This window comes from Neltuma alba, unplaced genomic scaffold, assembly GCF_004799145.2.
Source record: "Neltuma alba isolate B1F8T4 unplaced genomic scaffold, ASM479914v2 tig00012937_pilon, whole genome shotgun sequence".
In the NCBI taxonomy this organism is placed as follows: Eukaryota; Viridiplantae; Streptophyta; class Magnoliopsida; order Fabales; family Fabaceae; genus Neltuma; species Neltuma alba.
Window position 1 is genome coordinate 68,239 of NW_021637303.1, and position 25,223 is coordinate 93,461.

Consider the following 25,223-nt stretch of genomic DNA (forward strand, 5'->3'; position numbering starts at 1 on the left):
ATGTTTACCCGCATCTGTCAGAAGAAGAATTTGCCATGCGCGCTTGGCAAATGCAAAGTTGCGTATGCCAGTTTTACTTTCGAAGGACCTGGTCTTAAAGGCTTTGGACAATAAAACACAAGAAATTTGTTATGCATTATTTTCTTTTCTTAATAAAAAGATATAAACGATATTAATAATAATAGCTTGAATTTTTTTTTTTGAGTTATAAGGGGCAGGCACTCTACAAAAAAAAATTCTCTTAAATGTTAACAAGATTACTATTTTTATAATAATTTTAATTACTTTTGTAGTAATGATTTTGACATATCAATATCAAAATCTGTCACAATTATTTATTTGTTATTTTGAAATTTAAGAAATATTTGTTCGTTATTTTTCATCAATTTTTCATAATAACAAAGTCTTTAATATGGACCTTTTATTTTCATAATAACAAATTTTAGTCTCTAAGGTGGCTTAATCTCTGTATCAATGGAGCGTAGCTAAATTGTTGTCATCCAGTTTTTTTAAAAAATGTATATTTGTGACCCTGATATTTTGCATTTCAATACGGCATATTCCGTGATTTATATACCTTCGGATGTTCACAACTTTACTTAGAAATATTAATATCATTGTTCCGCTATTTATTGTTTTTTTTGCTGCTTAGCATATAGTACTTTATGTTTTTCCCCCCTTCTTATTCGTTGACATAAATGGTCATAGATTATATGAAATGTTGCTGAAACATTTCCTAAATAATCTACAGATTTTTTAATAAAAATATAAAGATTATTATTGCGGTTAAAACGACAAGCATTATTATTAATCATTACTATTATTAAGCGATTAATTTGTTTTTGCCGACCACTCATCGACGTTGATCGACTTTAGTGTCAGAAAATTAGCCACGTAGAACTTGGGCGGCTGGGCCCCCGACGTTTTGCATCCACGCGTATTTATTTATTAAGCGAGTGTTTATTAATTAATAAAAAAAACTGTGAATTTTTTAAAGGGAGGAAGTTCCAGCGTCATTGTTCTGCTGGCTTCTTCTACAAACGAAGCGTCATGGCATCTTCTCTCTACACCACGCTTCTGTCAAATTCTCTACAGCACGAGAGAATTACGAAGCAGAGTTTATCACACAATCTCTCCAGCCTATCATCAAATAAGACTGTTAACCTTTCTCTTGCTCTTGAATATCCTAACAAATTACTTAAACTCTCACCAAGTAGACACCATGCTACTATAGCCTCCGCAGTGTCCAGTTCTACAGGCAAGCTTCTATCGCTAATTAGATTTCTGTTTTGTGTTCTAACTTTCGAATAAGGTTACTCCTATTGTGCTTCTTCATATATATTTTTTTCGCTTCTTACTAGTTGCTGGTTACCGTGCTGGAGATTATCGTTGGGTTGAATTGAATCGTAGCTGATCATTTAATGTTGAATAGGGGTTCAGCCAAGCGAAGAAACAAGGAGTTCTCTGGACTCAGTGAAAGTCTTCGATTTGAAAGGAAATGGAATTCCACTTTCCGACCTGTGGAAAGATAGAAAAGTTGTCGTTGCATTTGCTCGCCATTTTGGGTGAACTTATTTTTCTCAATCCACGAATTTAGTTACTATTATTTGTTGGAAGCTGAGGAATATCTCTTGTTATGAGTTTGTGTAATAGTTGTCACTATGCCTCAGGTGCGTGCTTTGCCGGAAGAGGGCTGATTATCTTGCCTCCAAGAAGGTTAAGTTTGCAACTGTGCTTAAACATACGTGAACCATATATTTCATTAATGTTGAACGGTCGCGCATATTTCCTTTTCCTTCCCTTCTTCGGTAATTAGAGGAAGTTAATTGTAGTATGTTCCTTTCACCTTATGTTATGTACAACTCGAGAAGATTCATTTTATTTGTGTCTTGTCTTTGGCACATAGTTCTTGAGAAGGTTATTCTAGTTGTTGTGTATGATGAATAGTTCTATAGCTTCCTTATGTTTTCGAATATAATTTAGCTTTATTGTTCTGGAAGAAGGATGCTCGTCACTTTTAGGTCTAAAACTTATCCAGACTGGTATTTTAGTGTTCTCATTTCTCCAACTCAATTTCTTCTATCATACCTTTCTTTCTGTCTCCATCCGAAACTGTCTTCGAATCCCCAGTTTTGATGTGGTTCTGCTTTCTTCGTTTATGACTCTATGGATTTAACTAGTTCTTGGTAAACCATTTATAGACAGTAATCACATTAATTCCAATTCCCAATTGCCAATTATGGATTGGAAGTCTTGGGTAATTAAGTTGCACCTTCACTATTACCTTTGGAAGATCATTTTGAGGGAAATGGGATCTTCTAGGAACTGAATCACTAATTTACTCTTTCAAATATTAACTGGAATTAAAGGTCTTGATTTAATCAAAAGCTGCATAATCCTTATTGGGGATGCCAAAGGTAGAGAATGAGTACTAGATTTCCATTATCCAGCTTGTAAGAAAAGTCGTGCTGGGAGGATTCCATTTCGTTATTTCTGCAACATGGTTAATTTATTAAGCATACAATGGGAATATCTCCATTTCACTCAAACCTGCCTTTGACATCATAGCACTTTTATGTCGGCAGGATATAATGGACGCATCTGATGTGGCACTTGTACTGATTGGACCTGGAAGCATTGACCAGGTATGTTGGGTGATGGGTAGTAAATGTGTGAGTGTCCATGTCTCCACCTACGATATGTTAAGCTTGTTTTAGTGATAAAATTTTTGCACGGAAAGAGCACAAGTATTTGCTTCTGTTCTTGAATTGTACCTTTCCCCTCTTTCTCCTCGCTGGGAATAATGGTTCTTTGCTCAAGACAATTCGAGTCCAATGCATCCATAGATTAAAAATTTCAGCCCTCTGATGTCATCCTAGTGTGATGAACTTTGTTTGTTGATACATATACACTATACAGGCCAAAGCCTTCGCTGAACAAACAAAATTTCAAGGAGGTACATTGCTTCTAACATAATAGCTGTGTGAGAATCTTTGAAATTTTTGTCACCTTATTGCAGCATAATGACGGTGCCGTATTTTCTGTTTCAGAAATTTATGCAGACCCCGCTCATGCATCATATGAAGCCTTTGAATTTGTTTCTGGAGTTTTAACTACATTTACTCCCAATGTAAGTGAGATGCAAACTTTTTTAATAAAAAATGCATATACAGACAGCTTGCCAGAGGCTGAAATAAACTGAGATTCTATAGCTGGGCAATAGACATCCCATGTTAATTTCAGCTGTAATACTGCAGGCAGGTCTTAAAATAATCCAGTTATACATGGAAGGTTACCGACAAGATTGGAAGCTGTCATTTGAAAAGGATACTGTTTCCAGAGGTGGCTGGTACGTAAATTCTGCCGCAAGTAGTGTTACATACAAGGTGCAATAGAGAGGGAGCCCCCTATTGTCTCCTTGGGGATTCCCCTCTTGTTTACTCTTTTTTCTTTTCTTCATTTTTTTTTTTTTGGGATAAGGTGCTTAAATACCCCGGTAGTATTCATGAACACCCAACATCTAAAAGTTTTTTTGGCTCTTATATGCCTAAGAGTTTATATTCGCAGCAAAAATACCCTAGTCATTATCCGCCATTAAGTTTGACTATTAAAATATGTGATTTAATTGGTGTCTTGACATGTTAAACTTAACGGTGGATAACGGTTTATGATAGAAATACTACGAAATAAAACTTCTAGAACATCTAAGAGCAAAAAAACCTTCCAGGTGTTAGGCGTTACTTCCTTGATATCCTGGGATATTTAAGCATCTTATCTTTTTTTGGGTGTTTCTCAGCCACGATAAGCCTTGTGTTTATTATGATCTAAGAAGAGATCGATGTCATTCCTGTTTAATGGCGTTAGTCTGCCCCTTATGCCACCTTCCTTGTAGAAGAAACTTCTAATTGCGCAAATTTGGAATGTTCTCACTGACTCTTCTGGAGAAATTCAATGATGACTGACGGAAACTTTACCACATTCTAAAAGATTACTTTTGGTTATTGATGTCATGCTTGGATATATTACGAGTGACAGTTATTCAGTAAGAGCATCCCCGTATCACAAGGACCTAAACATCTGAAATATGATTATTTTTTGCGAAGGGCAGAGGAAAACCTTCTGGTTTAGACTATTCGCAGATCTCTCTTAAAACACTTTCACGAGGAGAAAATTACATCTAATTTGCATCATGTCAGTTTTTTTTCTTTTCCTTTCTCACTGTTATACTCTTTCAGCTTGTAGCAAGTCATTGGCAGGGTCGTTTTCTTCTTTTTGTGCTTGCTCAGACTATTATGAACTTGGCTATGTGACAGGAAACAAGGAGGAATTATAGTTGCAGGTCCTGGTAAAAGTAACATCTCGTACATTCACAAGGCATGTGCAACCTTCAAGCCCGACCCATCTTTTACTTATTTGAATTCTCCTTGTAGCTCAGCTGCATCTAGCCCTCGAGAGTATTCTTGGTCAGTTTCATATTATTCAATTAGCGTGTTGACATTTTTCTGACATTCTCTATTTGCATGACTATGCACTGCAAGCAGGACAAAGAGGCAGGGGATGATCCCCCCATTGAAGATATTTTAAAAGCATGTGGCTCGTAAATGTTGGCGATAAGGATCTTCTCTTTTCTTGCTATATGTACGCCTTGTAAATACTGGAGTCTTCCTACTTTGGCAAGGAGCTTGACTAGAGGAATGTTAATTCCAGAACACTAGGGATACATGAAATGTCGGGAAAATAAGAATGTAAATTGGAGTGATAGTTGTAGTTTCATTAGAGAAAGTAAGAAAAAAGCAAGCATTGTTGAATGTTGAATAGTGGTAACAAAATTGATATTAACATTACATAAAGATTATGCAATGAATATACAAAATTACTTACTTTCTTGTATTAAAATACTATGTTCTTTAATATAAAACATAATTGACTAATTTGATGATGTTTTGGCAAAAAAAAAGAGTAATTTGAGGGGATTGAAGAAGTTAAATGAGTTATTTTAAAATATTTATATTTATTATTTTTTAAAATTAATTTATATCACATATAAATTAATATATAATTTAATAATATATACAAGTATTTAAAAAAATCTGTTTTAAGTAAGTCATTTATGTAATTTTTTTAATTTTTTTAAACTAGTTAATTAGATTTTATATTAAAAATCAGAAGTAGTTTTGTGTTTGTTGTGTTTGTTCTAATTTTCTATGAATGTTTGAGGCCTCTGTTACTGTTAGTGGTTTTTCCTTCCTGCATCGTGAAAACTAAATTCCCTTTCTTGCCAACAAAACTAAATTCCTTTTAAAAGCTTGAATATTTGCTCACGGGTATTTATATACGCATAAAAAGAATTTGATAAATAATGTTTTGATTTTGAACTTGTACTGTTAACAGTTCTTTTCGCGCACTTAAATCTCTCCCTACTGGATATTAGTATGGTTAATTCTTCCTCCTCCTTTTTTTGACCAGCATACTTACTCCATGTTTACCCAAACGAAACGGAATTACCGACCAAAAAAGAAAATTGCTTAGCCGAAGGCGGGAAACACACAGAAGTAGCGGAGATTGCCGAGGCCCGAGAGAGTCAAGGGGCTAAAGAGAAACACGTTAGCCCTAAAATCGCTGAGCTTTGGTTTCCCGCCCATCCACTCGCTGGTTACCGCTAGAGTGTAGTGGGAAACAGAGTCAACACTTGCTGTGGATATGGCGGACAAGAAAAAGCGCCGTCGTGTAGAGCCATCCGACGATGGAGAACAGCTTCCCTTCAAGAATAAGCTTAAATCTGATTCAGTTATTCTCCAAATCCTCAAGGACTTCGGCAATTCTTCATCTTCTGATTCCTCTTCTTCCTCCAAAGCCCTAACTCTTCAAGATCTCTCTCTTCCATTCGCTTGCCGCGAGGTCACCGACCTATCCCTCTCCTCTGTACAGTCCACCATTGAGTCCCTCGTTCTCAGCATTGCTCGATCTATTCTTTCCGGCCAAGGCTTCTCCTTCGACGTTCCCTCTCGCTCCGCCGCTAACCAACTCTACGTACCCGAGCTCGATCGCATAGTCCTCAAAGACAAAACATCCCTCCGCCCTTTTGCCAATATATCCACTGTTCGCAAAACCGCCATCACAGCTCGCATCGTTCAGCTTATCCACCAATTGTGCCTCAAGAATATCCATGTCACCAAGCGAGACCTCTTCTACACGGATGTGAAGCTTTTCCAGGACCAGACCCAATCTGATGCCGTGCTCGACGATGTCTCTTGTATGCTGGGTTGCACTCGTTCTAGTCTCAATGTAGTTGCTGCCGAGAAAGGGGTTGTTGTGGGCCGTCTTATTTTTAGTGACAATGGGGATATGATTGATTGTACGAAAATGGGTATGGGTGGGAAAGCCATCCCGCCGAATATTGATAGAGTCGGGGATATGCAGAGTGATGCTTTGTTTATACTCTTGGTTGAGAAAGATGCAGCCTACATGAGATTAGCTGAGGATAGATTTTACAATCGGTTTCCATGTATAATTGTGACAGCGAAGGGGCAGCCTGATGTTGCCACGAGGCTTTTCTTAAGGAAGATGAAGATGGAGTTGAAGCTACCCGTGATTGCCCTTGTGGATAGTGATCCCTACGGGTTAAAAATTCTATCAGTTTATGGCTGTGGGTCGAAGAATATGTCGTACGATAGCGCGAATTTGACAACTCCTGACATAAAGTGGCTGGGGGTTAGGCCGAGCGATCTGGATAAGTACAAGATACCTGAGCAGTGTAGATTACCAATGACTGAGCAGGATATTAAGACTGGGAAGGACTTGCTAGAGGAGGATTTTGTCAAGAAGAATCCCGGCTGGGTTGAGGAACTGACGCTGATGGTGAAAACTAAGCAGAAGGCGGAAATACAGGCTTTGAGCTCGTTTGGCTTTCAGTATCTCACGGAAGTTTATTTACCACTTAAACTGCAGCAGCAGGATTGGCTCTGAGTGACGCCCAGCATAATGGTTAAGCCACTGCTTATCCTAACAAGCTGGCGTGCTTCTTACTCAGATATGAATTTAGTTCAATGGGGCAATGTTATAAGATTTTATTAACAGCTTACATTGTAAGATAATGTTTGGATTTTAAATTCTCTTTCATCAAAATCACCCAATAATTTCCATTTAAAAATTACGTTAATCTTATCAGTCTTTCAGCTTCTCTTCTACATGCATGTCGCATTTGTTTGTGCTTCTTATTATACGACGGTTTAGATCCCCACCCCCTCAAAAAAAAAAAAAAAAAAAAAACAACTCAACTGTGCACTCTCCGCTTTTCTCTGCCTCTTTCTTTCTTCCCTTAACTATACTCCTGCATTTATGTATCCAAAACTGAGCCGATGCTAACTATAACAAATTTCAAAATTGAAGGCCGGTATGTTTGTGGATTGCTTAGGGCTGACGTAGCTCAATGCTTCTAAGAAATCTTTTAGGCAAGGTCACGAATCACGATAGCAATGAAGATAAGCACAAGTGCAACTGATGGTAAAATGTGCCGGAGAAAAGAGTGCAAGAAATGATTTTATTTCATAAACCTGCGGATTATCCATTCTCGGATAGCTCTTAATTTTGGTTATAGATACATGTACAGTATATATATACAGGTTAAATAAGTCGGACCAGGGGCAGAACTGAGGGGAAACTTGGCATATCCAACTTCGGTACATTTTTCTTAATTTCTAGGAAATTAAGAATATATCAGATCCTGTCTATTATTGCTTACTTTTCTCCGCAACCAGTCGTGTAATGACTTTTTGGTTACCCTCAGCCTCTGTAGAACTGCAGGTCTCCTGGTTTTGAGTTGTACTGATGTGGGCGAGATATCCTTTCCTGGTACAGCTTCCAAGCTGGGATTTAGTATGACATGATTCTCAAGTTTTACGGTGTCATCTAGCGCAAATCTGGTTCTGGCTGGCATAACTTCAAGCTCCAATTCATCCTGGAGAAGTTTGGTTATCGTATCTTGGACTACTAATATGTGTTTGGCTGGAGTTGCGTCTGCTTTAGTAGCTCCTATGATGATTAGAATATCATTATTCACTGAATGTCCTGGAACCATCAAGACCATGAGTTAGGGGTAGCCCTTGTTCTACCACATTAAATTTTGTGCATTTTGCTATTCATCTCATTTCCCAAGTTCATGTGGTTACGAGTAGCTACACAGGCAATATGACCGTGCAAGATTGCAACAACACGTTCAAGATCTAAAGTTTCCGCTCGTACCTAAACCACAGTTCTCTTTGATCATTCGCAGAACAGCAAGAATGACCAATCGTGCTTCAACCTGTTGATAGAGAATGTTTGAGAGCACAAAGTGAGAATTATGATTCACTGAAATCAAATAGAATTTAAAACTGCTGTTTGACAGACACCTATTGCTAATGGCGTTAAACAAAATGCTCAAAAATCTTCTGTAGAAAACAGGTTATCTTTAAAAGCCGTGCTCGAGACAGATTTATGCCAGATAATGACAAAGCAACTAAAAAGCACCTTGGTGAGCCCTTGAACATCAATTGCTAGGATGTCCGCTACCCTCTTTTGCAGGTGTGCTGCAATTTTCTCGAGAAGTATGCTCTGAGGTCTCTCTAATTCAGATTTATTGCTGGAAGTAAACTCTCCTTGGTTCTGTCTGTCATCTTGTATTACTCCTTCACACCACTCCTCAATCAGTTCCTGGAGATAGTAATCATTGGCTTTGTACCTGCAATATGTCAAAGGATCTTCCGGATCAATCCCCTAAATATACAGCACAACACGGAATCACTTCCCTGTGTCCCAGTAATCGAATGCAAAAGTGGAAGCATATTAGGAAATTCTATGTCTACTAAGAGCATAATGAAAAGGAAGAGTTTTCTGGATAGAAACATGAATAATTCGTAGAGAAGTCATAGTAACTCAGTCACATTGACATGTCTTATAATTATTTTTATCCTAGATAAATTTATAATGAGAAGGAATAGCAATGGCAATATTTAGTCCCCAGTAGCAACCAATTGTTTTGAAAGCTCCAGGCATGCTCAGGTTGGCAATATGAACATAGCATCAATGCCCATAACGGCTAGAGAACCGTAGAGAGAAAGTCAAATTTCTTCTTCAGTAATATTGCCAACCTCAATCCCTCAAACACACGCTGGTCATTTAATGTAAAATACGAGGAAAAGATGTTATTTCAAACTTTCTAACATGTGACGAGGGCATGCATATGACATATACACATAGCTTGAAAAAGGTATTCAAATAAGCAAGTTATAGTCAGAGTCCAAGCTAACACACCCTGATTTCCGCATATCCTGGTATATGGCCAAGCATTGTTGGACTTCATGTAAAGAGCCATATTTAGTGCGTGCTCTTAGAAGGGTAGTGTATGTCACCTGACAAAATTATAGATAAGCGTCAATTTGATAAAGCTTCATCTCTTGCCTCAAATTTTATTACAAATAACTCGTTATTTTATCATATATCTATTCACATATATTGAACACCTTCTCTCATTCCTATGTCTTGAAAACGGAGAGTCAATATTGTTTACAAACACTATATTCGTCTTTAGTTGGTTTTTATAATTTTGGATACGGAATTCAAGAGCAACTTCATCCAAATTGGATTTAGTTTAGTAGCCACAGCAGATATTAGGTTACCATCTTGCCAAAATAGAGCCATCACAACATTTGGAACTCACCAAATTTGGGTGTACTTCATATCTTTTCATTTCTTCGTATAAGGATAATGCTTGCTCAAAATTCTTACTTTCCACGCAAACCTGTTACCCAAAATGCACCATTTAGTAATGTTTAAGGCCAAATGATTTGAGGATAGTTGAAAGCTATGAACTGAACTCATTTTGACAGAAAGCTTTGAACCTTAATCGCTGTTGTATATGTAACAACATCAGGTTCAGTCCCAGCATCACGCATAGTTTTCAAAATCTGTATTGAAACACAGTCAAGTCATCAGAGAACTAAAAGCATTATGGTACCACTGTTAGTTTATACATATCATTTTAGAAGATTGGATGCTGCTAAATTCTGCTTGTGATTTTTCCTTTTTCTTCCTGAAGGTGACTGATTGCTAAGGTTTGTAGAACAGAAAAAGATGAACCTCAATGCCCACAAGGCCACCAGTCCGTAAACAGTTTTCATGGCCTTTATTTTCAGGGCTACGATAAATTTGCCGGTCGCCATCATTTACCTTGTAGTAATAATATTTTGTCTTATAGAGGAATTTCCTGTCGACAATATGGAAAAATTTTATGTTTATATATTCTTTCCGCCCAGCTAACCATTTTTTCCTTAAATTAATGGAGTGTTACTTCTATAGGTACTAAGAAAACAAGCTATACATAAAACTGATACCTAAGAAAAGGGAAATCGAACATTCTAGGACAAATATCATTTGGTTGACATATATTTCAGTATTATCATCTCTATGTGGATAAAAAGCTCCAATGGTAATGAAGAAAAAATCAACTATGACAATAAATGTATCGTTTTACTCGCAAGTTGTGATCTGTTTCCAGACGTAAATCCTAATTCAACCTGCATCAACCATGATCATATGTACCTGACCGAAAACAGTTTACCAAAACTTGTGCCAAACGGTTTAGATGATATGGAGTAACTAAAACTTTACCTCAAGGGCACCCTCTACATTGCCTGATGCTCCGCATATATCTATCAAGGTTGACCAGCTTATGTGATTAGGAGTAAGACCTACGACTTTCATCTCCTTGATTAATGCTTTTGCGTGGTAGTAATCACTACCACAGGCCTTCAATAAAATATTATATGTCGTTGTAGTTGGTGTAAACGGGAACCTCTCAGCAAAACTCAAGATATGTGAATAAGAAATGCCATTAGGCCCAGTAGGAGCCGACTGGCAATCTCCCTGCTCTAAGTTGATACTGTGGTCTCCATTAATGGGCTGCAACATCTTATTTCCCTTCCAAGACTGGAAAAAGCGAAAAGCTCTGTCATACTGACAAGCTTCAACACATGCATGCAAAATGATGTTGAAACACTGCGTATTAGGTTCACAGCCAGCCAAAAGCATTTCTTCAAATAACTGAATTGCTTGCTCTACAAGCCCTGCATGTGCACAGGCATTGATTAATGAAGACCATGCCACAGTATTGGGGGAGACACCGGCAGACAACATATCCTGTTTGATTTTTAATGCCATTTGCCACAACTTAGCATCTGCAAAAACCTAAAATTTGGCGTGTGGTCAGAAAGTACCAGATAATCTGAACAAATATCAGTTGCATCTTCAGAGAATGTAGAAGAACTTAGGTGCTGTAACATCAATAGGACGACCATGATTTTCTTCATCTATTTTGATGTACCTTTATCATTGTGCTGTAGGTGAAGACATCTAATTTTAGCACTCCCGCCGATTCCAAATGTTTAACTTCCTTGTATATTTCTTGGGCAAAGTCAACTCTTCCAGCAACACAACATGCCTTCAGCAGGATGTTGTAAGATGCCAAATCTGGCTTCAGACCAAGATTCTAGATATGTAGAACGTATTAGCAAAAATATACTAAGTTATCAGATGAAGGCAAAGAAACTTTTGTTAACATGTCAATTCTTGACAAAAAAATGAGGCATATGCTTTCGAATGATATGTTAACCTATACAAGAATCTCTAATCAGTCTTTTTTTTTCTCTTTTTGGAAACAAATATTAAATTTATAGCAAGCTGCGCTATTCATGAGTTATAACAATGTGGCTCATCCTAGACTTTGTTCAATGCATAGAAAAACACGTCTAGTTGAATGGAAAAATGGCGACATAATTTAATTGACCGGGTTTAATCATCAGTGTATAATATAAAACTGTAACAAGTCCCATTATATATAAGCCATGAATATTATAGTTCACCACTAACCTTGAACAGATGCATGACAATACACGCTTATTTATATATTAAAAGAAGCAGCAAGGGCAAGGAGTCCTCTACACAAAATATGGAACTTGCATCATCAAAAGACTAGGAAACAAATTAATTTCAAGTCATGAGATTTGAGCATGGTCAAGCAAATGTTAGAATCCTAAGCTTGACACAGTCGTGAAGAACCCAAGTATAAGCAAGTAGATGAGCTACACGCACACACAGCTGTTCTTTTGCTTTCTTCTCCATGCCCCCCCCCCCTCTAAATAGAGCATACACAGGTGTATGTCTGCATGGGTGTGGGTGTATTAATGCCAGAAAGATGGAAGGAGAGACGTTACCTGCATATTCTTATATAGATCCAATGTGTAATTAAGATCGTGGGCATTCACATTCATCAGACTGTTAAACACATATATATTCGGACTGATCTTCTGACTAAGTAGATCCTGCGCCAGAATGCATGCAAATGAAGAATGAGATAAATATCTCAGAAATATTGAATAGTACGGACTACATATTTTCCTTGGGTGCAAGTACAGACTACATTTTAAACACTCATATATTCATCGTTCACAGCATGATTGAGCCTCCGTTTTGAAATCCTTAACAAAACCTAAAGGAAATACCACCAGTTTGATATGCTTCAGAGTGCACCATAAAAATCAAAAGTCCCTGAAAGGGCAAACTAAGTAAATATTATGTAAATTGATAGGGAAATACCTCGTATATATACCTAGATTTCTGGTAATCCCCACAAAGACCGCAAGCATCAATTATTGCTCGATGTATGTACATATTGGGACCAGTCAAGTTTTTCTTGGATGTTTCATAAGCTCTTAGTGCAGAAGTTAAATCTCTCATTCTTCCAAATTCAGATATAATGGTGCAGAATAATATCTGTGCGTGTGGAAGAAGACATGCATACCTACAAGATGTGATATAATCAGGCAGTGGCGAATATAGAAAAAGTCAACAAATGAAGCATGTCATGGGAAACAATGCAATATGAATAATAAGTTTAATAAAAAGGAGGAGGAAAACACATAAAGCAATGTATTAATAAGAAATATATGGATGCTCAGATTTATGCCAGCAACGCGGTTAAGAAATAACAATCACACATCTCCTGTAACAAAGTAAAATCATACCTCACAGCTAGATTTGGTTTACGATTATGAACACATTGTTTGATCATATCCGCTGGCTGAACAAGTTCTCTGATTGATAACTGGAAACCTGGATGAAGAAATTTATATGTTATTTATTACATCATAAAATCTCAATCAATGCGAAGCAGCTCCATAGTTGAGATAACTTAGGGCAGCATAGTTGCATGTATTAGATGTTGTGCATCTGAACAGCTAGGCCGAACTGTTTTCTATTTTAGTTATATACCCACATAAAACCATGATTCCAGAATTAAAGATATAATCAGCATAACGAACACATCAAAAGCGTAAAGTTATCAAATCAATAACATTGATAAACTTTAAAAGCATGCCGAATCATTGTCTGTATATACGATAAATTTCTGAATACCCTGGAGATTTCTCAGGTAGAATGGGTAGAATAAAAAGGTGACAAAAGAATTACGTGAGAGAACCTCCATCAATTCAACGGCTTCCTCGAGTTGCCCGAGCTTCACAATTTGGTAGCAATCCTTTCCCAGCAAGTCTCCGGCAGACCCATAAACCCGAGCAGACAAAGAAATCCCAAGCTCCTGAACTTTCTTCAAAGTATCAATCACAGCTCGAAGTCTCCCGGCTCGAATGCCCACTCTAATCCCATTCGCAAGTAGCTCAGCACTGAAAGCTGGAGCAAATTGTGACGCATTTACACCGGAATCAAGCACAGCCTCGACGACCATTTCGAAATCTTGGAAATTCGCATCTTGGGCGAGCTTGGAGGCGAGGTGGACATAATGTTTGAGGGGGATTTGGTGGTGAGTGTTAGTAACGGTCCAGGAGGGGGTGGAGAGTGAAGAGGAAGAAAATGAGGAAAAGGGAGAAGATTGTTTGGCAGATGATGAGAACTTAGGAAGTGAAGACTTATAGGGCTTGATGGGGTGGTTATGGTGTGAAGGAGAAGAGGGATTTGGAGGAGTAACAGTGGAGGAGCCAAGGACGACAAAATCTCTCATTCTTGGCCGACCGTTTGTGCTGTATTGATGATGAGGAAAAGGAGGTTGTGTGGCTTTTGAGTTTTGATACCCGGAGCGGATTGGATATAAATGGCGGGTGTTCTTCCTTCTTTTTTTTTTTCCTCCCACAAGCGGGTCTTCTGACATGAGCCTGCTCTTTGGAAGTTAGGACGTTGTTGAAAATTCGAAAGCGCATGTTATCCCCCAAAAAAAAAAAAAAAAGCCAGAACGAAGGCGCTCAATTGTGTAACTGTGTCTTCAATTCAGATATATTTAGAATAGTTTATAACTAAAATTTTAATCATAATTTATTAAATATAAAATAAATATATGAAAAGAATTTTATTTCAATTTATATTATAGGTACTTTTTAACATTATTCCAAACAAACTCTCATCAAACTGTTATGGTCATTGGCATCCTTCTATAGCCAACATAGGATTATATACTAATATGACTAGTTTATAAAAAAAGTACATATCATTAAGTTTTCGTAACATTTAAATTATGAATAGTAGTTTTTATTATACAACATTCTTATTATATATCCGTTGATTTGTTGGTTTTGTTGTTCGGTGCAGTGATTTGTATTGTTTACACTATGTTGTTTTGGATCATCTAACCCATGAATTGTAAATCTTGTTTTGTCTTCGTTATATAAATTGATTTCAGAATTTTTCTGTGGTTCATATCTCATGATTTTAATTTCAAATAAAATGTCATTTTTTTTATATGGCTTGTTCACCCTTCATCCATACTAAATATGAGTTAGTTCAGATATTCACTTCGATTTTAAATATTATATCTACCCTTCAGTGTTTAGAAGTGAACTATTTGGATATTTAATCTGGTTTTTTTTATAAGAATTTGATTTTAAATATAAGATTTCAACTTAAAAAATTTGATTGAAATCAAATGATAATTCTAAAAGTGATTTTACAAAAGTAAATATGTAAGAAAAATTTTATATTAATTTATATAACAACACTTTAAAAAACTGCTTGTTGGAGCCTTTTACTTTGCTTTTCATGGCCAAAAAAATATTAAAAAAAGTTTTCATTGATTCTAACACAAGTGATAGGACAGAGTATTTTGAAAAGATAAGTGCTTGCTCCTTATAAATGAATATTTAAATTTAAATGATTGATTTAAATTATAAACTTCAAGTTACTCGTATTACTCTTTTTTCCAAAGACAACCGACATGATGACTCCCACTTAAAAATTTAGCGGTAATTTCTGAAGTCAGATATTACCAAGAGGAAGTTATATACGAATGTGTGTGGATGAAATGAAGAACACAAAGATCAATAAAATATCATAATTTGAGTCGAAGATTTGGATTTTTGTTAATAATAAAGCATTTATCGAGTTTGAAAAATTAAGTTAAAATTAATAAAAATTGAATACGAGTTGTCTCAAGGTAAAAAATAAGTTTTTTAAATGTTTAGATATTTTAAACTATCAACTAGTTTTCATTAAAGAAAAATCAATCAAAATAATCTGGAAATTGTCTGTTTATTAATTGACACATGATACTGTTAGATTCGTAAATAATTAATTAGCTGATTCACTTCTGTCCAGCGCGTTAATTTGTAATGGGTATTTAATAATGAAAATATGGGATAAACTCTGTTTCAAACGGCGAATGGGAAAAATTTGCTATTTTAATTTTATAAAATATTTTGCACTTCTATGAGTTAATTTTAAATGATGATTTATTAATATTATTTTTTAAAAAAGTAAAAATATTAATCACATTGAAAATTTCAATATTAACAATTTTTATTAATAAAAATATAAATCTAACATTGCGAACAGAAAATTCAGAAGACAATTTATAAAATTAAGAAACAAAAATAAAATTTCGTATAAAAATGGAGCTTTTATTTTTGCTAATAAATACATTTTTAAATATATTAGAGATAAAAATTATTGTTAAAATAATAAACAAATCATTAAACAATGTTTAACGAAGCGCAAGTGAAAACGATATTGATGGAGGAGAGTCCTAGGCCCATTAGGATTAGGTAACGGGGAAGTTGATAAAAGAGGGTCCCGGGCCCATTAGGCTCAAGCCACCATAGGCCGACACGTGCGCAGACGCCAGGGGTACATTGGGAATTCTGATATTTCGTAAGGTTCTCGACCTCGTCCGCTCTCTCAAGGGACCAAACCCTAGCCTGACCTCCCCTTCCGGTGTCCTATTACATCTGCTCATCTGATAAAGTTCTTCTCTGTTCTAACAGCACTGGAACCCGGATTTTGTACATATTTTTTCATCCCTATTTTCTGAAAAATTGAAGATTCTTTTTTCTGGATGCTGATCAGAGATGCCGCCTAAGCAGCAATCGAAAGCTGATTTAGCAAAGAAGCAGAAGATCGTAGAGGATAAAACGTTTGGTCTAAAAAACAAGAACAAGAGCAAAAATGTCCAGAAATACGTTCAAAGCCTCAAGCAGTCCGTGCAGCCAAAGCCTGATCCTTCCAAAACCGCTGCCAAGGTCCCGATACATTAACCGTCTTATCAAATTGTTTTCCTCAATATTTTCTTTTGCAATGTGTTTATTTAGTATTTCACAATCACTAATTAATTGCATGCATTCTCGATTTCGTTAATTGGGTTGTGGAGCATTGTATTAGCTGCAAAATTAATGTGATATGGTTCTACTCTTTTTGGACTGATTGTGTGATGATAATAACAGAAAAAGAAGGAGGAGGACAAGGCCAAGGAAAAGGAGCTAAATGAGTTGTTCAAAATGGCTATTACCCAGCCTAAAGTGCCAGTTGGTAAGAGTCTTCGAGTTGTTTTCCTTTGTATGTTTAACCTTCTTTCCCGCCGAATAGATTTACTTAGTTATATGGAAACTAATTAGAGGATTGAATCAGGTGTTGATCCCAAGTCCATAGTATGTGAGTTCTTTAAAGCAGGACAGTGTACCAAGGGCTTTAAATGCAAGTTCTCACATGATTTGAATGTCCAGAGGAAAGGGGAAAAGATTGACATTTACAGCGACAAGCGGGACCAGGGTATTTTGCATCGAGCTTCAGTAGTGATAGTATAGGGGTTATCTGTTGTTTTGGACTTTTGATGCCCAAAAATTTCCTTTCATAACTTTTTGTATGCTTGTTATGTTAGAAACGATGGAGGATTGGGATCAAGAGACTTTGGAGAAGGTGGTGGAGTCAAAGAAAACCGAGTATCAACAGAATAAACCAACTGACATAGTAAGTTTTGTGAGGTTTCGTCTGACCTGTCACTGTCACGATTATTTTTTTCGATACAAACTGTCATGATGGTTTGAGTCATCTCTTTTCAGTGTCAGTTTGGTTTTCGCGCATTACCATAATGTTTGGTTCAGTTAAGTGAAGGGATTTTAGTGAAGGGCAAGGAGAGAAGGGAGAGGTTATGATGTTTCGTTGTTTGGTTCGGTTAGAAGGGAGGGAAAATGAAGGATTTAATATTACCTTGTTTGGTATGGAAGGGGAAGAGAGGGATTTCTCTCTCTCGTTTGGGAAAACAGAATGGCTTGTTTGGGGGCATGGTTGGCAAATAGAGGAAGAAGCAGAACTCATCTGACCGTGTGAATGTTTTGAAAGTTAGGATAATATGAATCTTCGAAATGCATAAATTGGTGGGGTGTTAATTTAATCAGAGTGAATTTAGCTGCACCCTCCCCTTCAAATCTCCCCACTTCTGGAGGGGAGGAAGAAGATTCATTAAAATATAGCCTTCCCCGTCCCTTTTTCTCCCTAAAACTAATGAGGGAGGAGCGCAAAACCCCTCTTCTCCAAATCCCTTCAACCAAACATACCATAAGGGGTTTGTTGCATGTGTTGGATGAAAGTCATTTTTCTCATATCATATTTGCCATTTGACATGCAACGCTTGTTGTCATTTGTGTATATGTTCAGGTCTGTAAGCATTTTTTGGAGGCAGTGGAGAAGAAGCAGTATGGTTGGTTTTGGGTCTGCCCAAATGGTGGTAAGAATTGCCACTATAGACATGCCCTCCCCCCTGGATATGTTCTAAAATCTCAAATGAAGGCCCTGTTGGAGGAAGAAGCCGAAAAGATGCCAATTGAGGAGGAGATTGAAGATCAGGTGAAAAGGGTTTTTCATGGCATGTTTTCTCATTTTTCATTGTGCTGGTTATCTAACATATTAGTTTATTACTTTAGCGCTCCAAATTGAAAACTACTACTCCTATGACTCCTGAGCTATTCGTGCAATGGAAGAAGAAGAAGATTGCAGAAAGAGATGCCAGTTTGGCTGAACAACAGGCAGAGAGAGCTAAGAATGATCGCATGAGGTATGTACCCTCTTTTCACTCCCTTGCGCATGTGATGATGTGTATATGCACCCTACTATTCAAGTCGATGCTCCTCCTTAAAGCTATTTGTGAAAGCTGATGGGCTTTAACCTGTTTGCTTCTTTTGCTAATCATGTTGTGTTATTTACCCTTTCATTTGCAGTGGTCGCGAGCTATTTTTGTCTAATGCTAGCTTCTTTGTGGATGATATTGACGCATGTGACAAGTATCAAAGAGAGTCAGAATCTAACGATAATGAGCAGAAGGTTAGTTTTCCTTGTCTGTGTTTGTGCATATGTCATTTGCATTTTTCATGGAAAAGGGGAAGCAGTCTTTTTTAATCCTAAAGTGATGGTTGTATTTGATTTTGAGTTCTAGCACTAACATAATGGCATGTGTTATAGATGTGTATGGATCTTTTTAGTTTATTAACTTGTGGTTATAGTATTTTTTTAGGGATCAATTGGATCTTGGCCTACATGAGGGAGGGAAGGGAGGAAAAAGGAATTCCCCCCGGGGGATTTTTTAAGGGATCGGTCACCTATCAACTTAACAATTATTAGGTGTACTGTTCGGTTTTTTCTTTTGGGGGGGGGGGGTCTTTTTTAGTCTAAGTAGTCCAATTCACTAACCTCGCTTGGAATAAAGGCTCTATGTTTTTTTTGTTGGTCTTTGGTCTAACTCCATTTGGGCTATAAATTTCACTTGAAGGGGTGAGGATGAAATAATGGGGATGGGAGTTAATGCTATTTGTTTTTGTTGTTTTGTTAATTGTTAATATCCTTACCTGATGGTTGAGACACATCGTAGCAGGTTGTCTAGTAAGTTGTTGTTATGTTAGCTCTTCATTACTTAGATGTGAATATGTGTTATAATTTACTTGCATTTTCTTTGCCAAACTATCTTGAAAGACCAGTATTTTCATCTATTGTTTGGGCACTACCTTGCACCTTCAAGGAGTGATGACCCTAGATGCCTATCTAATCAGATCCATAGAATAGAAGATCAAGGTTCTTGAACAAATGAGTATAATGCTTGCATTTAGTTTGCTTGGACTTCCGAGTAATTGCTTAGTCAAATCAAATTTCAAAGGGAAAAAAAATCTACACAAGGCATATGTTGCCAGAAAGGATCCAGAATAGTACGAGTGTGTTAATTTAGTGTGCTCATGCTAGGACTTCTATGTCTTCTTAGGATGGTAATGACTTCCAGATTTAATTGTCTTTCTCAGTCTCCCGCCATTTCTTACCCTCCTTTGCTATATTAGGTGTGTGATTAATTCGAGTTCTTTAAGCATTAAGTGAATTTTTCTCAAACTGACTGTATATCCTGTTGTGTTGTGTTCAGCCACAGGCAAATGGTGATGCTGATGGTGGTCCTAGCACCTCAACAGCAGCTGATGCTGATGCTAAAGGAGACACTAATGTTGAATCAATTGATGTAGACGATGATGATGAGCTAGACATGGATGAATTGAATGAATTGGAAGCAAGTTTATCGAGGACAACGATCCAAATAAAGGAGCCGGGAGCTGAAGCTTAATCCAAGAACCAGTCAAATTCTGCATGAGGTATATTTGCCTCTGCTGTGCTGTTGAGCATTTTCCTGTGTCCACATCTTGCTATTGTTCCTGCAGGAAAGTTTTTCTACAAGAAGTGCTTGATAAAAATGAAATTGTTAGCAGCATCACTATGAATAATCGGCAGTGATATATAATTGGTTCTCTGCAGTCAATCTTATTGGACCTCCTATCAGACATTTTTGTCGTTTGAAAAGAGGGTAGTTAGTGCAGAGTGTATTTAGTTTTGATGTTGAGTGTCGACCTGCTCTATGCATGTAATTTTATCCTTCTGATGGCCATTGAAGCATGAACCGGAATTGGATTTGCTCACTGTATGCTTTTACTTCTCTTGGGTACCTTAAAGAACCCATTATGTTACGGGAAAAGTCACGATTGAACAAAGAAAACATGAAAAGCTACACTGGACACAAACAGGGGAAGAGCCAAGGTTAGAAAAATGCAGGAACGTGAACTGCATGATATGGTATAACTTAAGGTTCTGTATTGGTTTGGACATTAATGGGGGAAGAAAAGGTTAGGAAAATGCAATAACTTGAACTGCATGATGTGTTGTAGCATATGGTTCTGCATTGATTCGTCCGGAGCGCAAAAATCAGAGCAATAATGCATCCCTTGTTCTGGGCTCCCAACTTTGTATTGTGGAGTCTGAGAAGAGAGTTAAATTGTTGGCAGGTGGATATTTGCTAAAGAGATTTGACACTTCTTATTTATTTGCTGGCTAGTGATCCCCACTTGAGAGAAATTAAGAGGTCGTCGTACAGAAGGTGTGATGAAAATATTCCTCTGCATTCAGAGATGAAAAGGGGCTGGATGCCCTTTCTATACGAAAGCGAAACTAAAGCAAGAATGTTCAAAAGCTGTATAGGTGGCAAGCCAAAATATTCGATATTTTTTAAGTATTGCTACTACGAATATTCCTGGCGTCGTCATCATTATTTCGATTGGCCAAAATCATCATCTTCATCCTCATCGGTCATCATCAGATTTTTATCTGAAAGTATGACAATTATTTAAAGTAATCCATTTTGCAATGTCGGGTTTATCCCGTTTTTACTGGAGAATTTCACAGGAAAATTATATTTATAAAACTTGTGTTAGATTACCCGAATAATAAAGTAACCACGGCGACCCTTTGGAGACTATTTTCTTAAATGAATGTAACCACGGCGACCCTTTGGAGGCTATTTTCAAAAATGAATGTTCGTACCCTCTTTGAACTCGGGAAAATGTTAATATGCTTAGAGGGAAAAATTATCAGGAGTGCAATATCATTTATATATTGTAAGCAACTAGAATATCTCAGATTAAATGAAACAACTAGTATTTTAATTTTTATTGCACGTATATTCTTGGGAAAATCCCATATAAATACCTATTGAATTCTAAAATCCCAAATAAGTCACTCTAACTTCACAAAAGACAAATAAGCCTACAGGTATTAAATCGGAATTTGCAAATTTTGACAAATTACCTCCATGCCCTTTTTCTCATTTCCTTATCCTCTCTCTCTTCGTCGTCTTTTTTACGGCAGAGACACAGCTTGTATGGGAAATTAATGCCGTGGCTGCATCATTCTTTCACTGGGTTTTGTTAGACATTGGAGACGCAGTTGAAATATTTTAGAATAGAGAAGAGAGATCGCCATTGATTTTGGGAGCACACCATTATACAACGGATCCTCTTCTTCTTCAAATAGCGGCCATTGCGAAACTTTGTTGTTTATATTTATGAATCAAAAGAAACCATGGGAACCAAAATATAACAACTATGAGTCATCTTCTTGAGAGAGAGAGAGAAGACACGGCTAGATCTTCTTTTTCCTCAGTCATGATAGCACTAAATATAGTTACTGTCATAGAACATTCTGGTTTTTGGTAAATATCATTAGTGCAGTTGTCAAACCCATTATAAATGTTGTCAATCACATTATTTTATAATAGATTGACTTTTGTAGTCTGAATGACAAGAAAATATTATAGATATTAGTTTAATCTTAATGCTACCTTGTCATTTGAATATATTTAATGTAACTTCTGTCATAGGCTCGTTGTTTTTTTCGTAAATATTGTCATTTTAGTGGTCAATTCCATTACACATGTAGTAAATTATGAAAGTTATTGATATTATGTTTATTATGATGTTTTTCTAGTGTACTTGTATAATACATTGTCAATACATTTTGGCCCTCGTTTAATTCCCCCAAAGGCTAGGCTTAAAACAGGTTACAAAAATTGCTATGCATGTAGTAATTTTCATTATGCAAGTTATCATTCCCATTACATATTTAATAAAGTTGCCTGCAAATGAACTAAAATTGGATTGCAAATAATCAAGTTAGAAGTCTCATAATGCTTTTGTGCAACCTGTTTTAAGTCATTTACATATTATTTTACAAAACAAGTAACGAAAATGACAACTTGCATAATGCAAGTTATCATTTCCATCAAGCGACTTGTAACTTGATTATTTGCAATCCAATTTTAGTTCATTTGCAGAAAACTTTATTAAACATGTAATGGGAATGATAACTTGCGTAATGAAAATTACTACATGCATAGCAATTTTTGTAACCTGTTTTAAGTCTAGCCTTTTGGGGAATTAAACGAGGGTCAAAATGTATTGACAAGGTAGTATACAAGTACACTAGAAAAACATCATAATAAACATAATATCAACAACTTTCATAATTTACTACATGTGTAATGGAATTGACCACTAACATGACAATATTTACGAAAAAACAACAAGCCTCTAACAGAAGTTACATTAAATATATTCAAATGACAAGGTAGCATTAAGATTAAACTAATATCTATAATATTTTCTTGTCATTCAGACTACAAAAGTCAATCTATTATAAAATAATGTGATTGACAACATTTATAATGGGTTTGACAACTGCACTAATGACATTTACCAAAAACCAGAATGTTCTATGACAGTAACTATATTTAGTGCTACCATGACTGAGGAAAAAGAAGATCTAGCCGTGTCTTCTCTCTCTCTCTAAAGAAGATGACTCATAGTTGTTATATTTTGGTTCCCATGGCTTCTTTTGATTCATAAATATAAGCAACAAAGTTTCACAATGGCCGCTATTTGAAGAAGAAGAGGATCCATTGTATAATGGTGTGCTCCCAAAATCAATGGCGATCTCTCTTCTCTATCCTAAAATATTTCAACTGCGTCTCCAATGTCTAACAAAACCCAGTGAAAGAATGATGCAGCCACGGCATTAATTTCCCATACAAGCTGTGTCTCTGCCGTAAAAAAGACGACGAAGAGAGAGAGGATAAGGAAATGAGAAAAAGGGCATGGAGGTAATTTGTCAAAATTTGCAAATTCCGATTTAATACCTGTAGGCTTATTTGTCTTTTGTGAAGTTAGAATAACTTATTTGGAATTTTAGAATTCAATAGGTATTTATATGGGATTTTCCCTATATTCTTTCTTTTACGGAAAAATTGTAACAAGGTCTTACCCAAGAGAATTAATATAAAAAAGTCTATTGAAATTATTAAATTATTCTGAAGTTTTAAGAAATGTCATTGCAAAATATTTTATTTGTTTAATTACTAAATTGGTCTTTTTTTTTTAGTATGTATTGACAATAGAAAGAGTAATAATTATCAACTTAAAGTGTAACGATTAACAACTATCGCAATAAATATTAATAACATATTTTCTCAACGCATCATAAAAATATAATACATGAGTTGTCAACATCTGAAGCGATAATTGTTAATTGTTACACTTTAAATCGTTAAGAATTGCATTTTTAGTTGTTAATGCATATTTTTTTAAAAAAAAAAGGATAAGCGAAATTTGATGATTAAATAAATGAAATTTTTTGTAATGAGATTCCTTAGAACTTTAGATTAATTTGATGATTTCAAGATATTTTTTTTGTATTTAACCCTCGGGTGGGATTTTTTTGCAATTTTCTCTTTTATTTCTTTTTGCATTCGCTCTTTACATAAGATTTTACTTATTACGGTAACGTTAATGAATGCATGCCATTAGGTGGTCCCAATAAGATCAACCCTTTCTAATTTCTTCTCTTTTCCTTCGCTTTTGTTTTTCATACGGACCCCTCTAATTTACCAAACAATAATCGCTCCACTCCGTTATCCTCATCTCAATCTAGCATTTCCTCTGCTTTTAAATAAGAACTCTTTTGAATAACATATAGGTCTAAACTAGAGAGAGAGAGAGAGAGCATTAAAACTAACTGATGATTAAAACTGCCATTAAAATATGATCTCCTAATTATCGCTCACGACTGCAAAATTTTCCTCATCTTGATTAGAGACTCGAATGTTCTGTTATTCTCCATAAAAAAAAATAAGTGTAAAACCAAGAAAACAAGTCTTTATAAGCAAGGAATCCCAAAACAGTACCAAACGTTTCTTTGTAAGTTGCCGAGCAGGCAAACCTCATATAATGTTAATGAAACTGTTGGTTGAATGGAGGCATCAAGGGCCCTCTCAGATACTTTGCACGCCATTACGTGAACCCACTGATACCTTCTTTTTGCTTTGGTTGTTTTGCCACAAAAAGACATGCTATTTGAATAGGGCTAGACTTCATTTATAGGTCCTGCCAAAGCCAACATAATGGGATGTTAATTAAGTCAACGTGTGTCAAGACATTGTTTTAGTGCATGAGTCATGAGGATTTGCTTTAGTCCAACAAATAATGATGAAGTGACGGAGAGTGGGCGTAGGTGGCTGTCAGAAGGCAATGAAGAAGTTAAAATAAGATGAAATAAGAAGGGCTTAATTGCTGTAAGATGAGGAAATAACAAAGCTCCCTCCATAATTCTTCATATCAAAAAATTGGATTTTGTAATTAAAGTGTTAGCTTTTGCTTTTTCCTTTTCAATTGACATCGTGATGAGACAGAGTTGGCAATATGCCATGTAACCACAACCCAGTACTCTGCTGCAGTGTTTTTTTTTTCCCTCCCTGTTTTCTTGCTTGATTTGTTATTTAAGAATCCATTTTATCCAGATCACATGCAATGAAACAAGAAAGTTTTCTTGATTATGATATGATGGGAGAGAGGAAAAATTGAATGACGGTGGAGTCTTTAGAAAATCTTGCCTTGCTTGCTTTATGGTTATGCCTACGGACCCATAGTTAAATGTTAAAGCGATTGTTGTTCTTCTGTTCTTTTGCCGAGTATCGTTATTTTTGAATTGGAAAAGCCGTTTGAAAGTTACTACTACAACTTGACCTCCCAGAAACCTCATTACGTGATGTAGTTGTTGGTCTTGTT

General features: G+C 36.2%; 4 protein-coding genes across 4 annotated transcripts; 3 read left to right on the forward strand and 1 right to left on the reverse strand.

The window, feature by feature from the left end:
- Positions 1 to 1,019: 1,019 nt before the first annotated feature.
- Positions 1,020 to 4,880, forward strand: LOC114732804 (thioredoxin-like protein AAED1, chloroplastic). Its single transcript, XM_028920162.1, has 9 exons — positions 1,020 to 1,258; positions 1,433 to 1,565; positions 1,671 to 1,716; positions 2,586 to 2,645; positions 2,920 to 2,956; positions 3,051 to 3,130; positions 3,258 to 3,349; positions 4,314 to 4,374; positions 4,542 to 4,880. Exons 1-9 carry the CDS (start codon positions 1,051 to 1,053, stop codon positions 4,599 to 4,601), a joined length of 777 nt encoding a protein of 258 aa, XP_028775995.1. The 5' UTR covers positions 1,020 to 1,050; the 3' UTR covers positions 4,602 to 4,880.
- Positions 4,881 to 5,602: 722 nt separating this feature from the next.
- Positions 5,603 to 7,187, forward strand: LOC114732782 (DNA topoisomerase 6 subunit A). Its single transcript, XM_028920119.1, has one exon. The coding sequence runs from the start codon at positions 5,701 to 5,703 to the stop codon at positions 6,964 to 6,966; it is 1,266 nt and encodes a 421-aa protein (XP_028775952.1). The 5' UTR covers positions 5,603 to 5,700; the 3' UTR covers positions 6,967 to 7,187.
- Positions 7,188 to 7,511: 324 nt separating this feature from the next.
- LOC114732797 (pentatricopeptide repeat-containing protein At5g02830, chloroplastic) lies at positions 7,512 to 14,112 on the reverse strand. Its single transcript, XM_028920136.1, has 12 exons — positions 13,504 to 14,112; positions 13,059 to 13,146; positions 12,631 to 12,835; positions 12,249 to 12,356; positions 11,360 to 11,524; positions 10,648 to 11,223; positions 9,879 to 9,944; positions 9,698 to 9,778; positions 9,292 to 9,389; positions 8,509 to 8,719; positions 8,242 to 8,302; positions 7,512 to 8,067 (listed from the first exon to the last, which is right to left on the reverse strand). Exons 1-12 carry the CDS (start codon positions 14,048 to 14,050, stop codon positions 7,706 to 7,708), a joined length of 2,568 nt encoding a protein of 855 aa, XP_028775969.1. The 5' UTR covers positions 14,051 to 14,112; the 3' UTR covers positions 7,512 to 7,705.
- A 2,108-nt stretch (positions 14,113 to 16,220) lies between these two features.
- Positions 16,221 to 20,308, forward strand: LOC114732798 (zinc finger CCCH domain-containing protein 11). The gene is made up of 8 exons (XM_028920137.1): positions 16,221 to 16,553; positions 16,755 to 16,839; positions 16,939 to 17,079; positions 17,189 to 17,277; positions 17,965 to 18,153; positions 18,231 to 18,361; positions 18,525 to 18,627; positions 19,709 to 20,308. Exons 1-8 carry the CDS (start codon positions 16,383 to 16,385, stop codon positions 19,901 to 19,903), a joined length of 1,104 nt encoding a protein of 367 aa, XP_028775970.1. The 5' UTR covers positions 16,221 to 16,382; the 3' UTR covers positions 19,904 to 20,308.
- The last annotated feature ends 4,915 nt before the right edge of the window (positions 20,309 to 25,223 follow it).

Excerpts from the sequence above, each read along its gene's own strand:
- LOC114732804 (XM_028920162.1), top strand. The coding sequence starts at position 1,051 with ATGGCATCTTCTCTCTACACCACGCTTCTGTCAAATTCTCTACAGCAC. Across the intron at positions 2,646-2,919 it reads GACCTGGAAGCATTGACCAG|GCCAAAGCCTTCGCTGAACA; the intron begins GTATGTTGGGTG and ends TACACTATACAG. Across the intron at positions 3,350-4,313 it reads ACTGTTTCCAGAGGTGGCTG|GAAACAAGGAGGAATTATAG; the intron begins GTACGTAAATTC and ends GCTATGTGACAG.
- LOC114732782 (XM_028920119.1), top strand. The coding sequence starts at position 5,701 with ATGGCGGACAAGAAAAAGCGCCGTCGTGTAGAGCCATCCGACGATGGA.
- LOC114732797 (XM_028920136.1), bottom strand. The coding sequence starts at position 14,050 with ATGAGAGATTTTGTCGTCCTTGGCTCCTCCACTGTTACTCCTCCAAAT. Across the intron at positions 13,147-13,503 it reads ATTGATGGAGGTTCTCTCAC|GTTTCCAGTTATCAATCAGA; the intron begins GTAATTCTTTTG and ends TTCTTCATCCAG. Across the intron at positions 9,945-10,647 it reads ATGTAGAGGGTGCCCTTGAG|ATTTTGAAAACTATGCGTGA; the intron begins GTAAAGTTTTAG and ends GTTTCAATACAG.
- LOC114732798 (XM_028920137.1), top strand. The coding sequence starts at position 16,383 with ATGCCGCCTAAGCAGCAATCGAAAGCTGATTTAGCAAAGAAGCAGAAG. Across the intron at positions 18,362-18,524 it reads GCTAAGAATGATCGCATGAG|TGGTCGCGAGCTATTTTTGT; the intron begins GTATGTACCCTC and ends TTTCATTTGCAG. Across the intron at positions 18,628-19,708 it reads CTAACGATAATGAGCAGAAG|CCACAGGCAAATGGTGATGC; the intron begins GTTAGTTTTCCT and ends TGTTGTGTTCAG.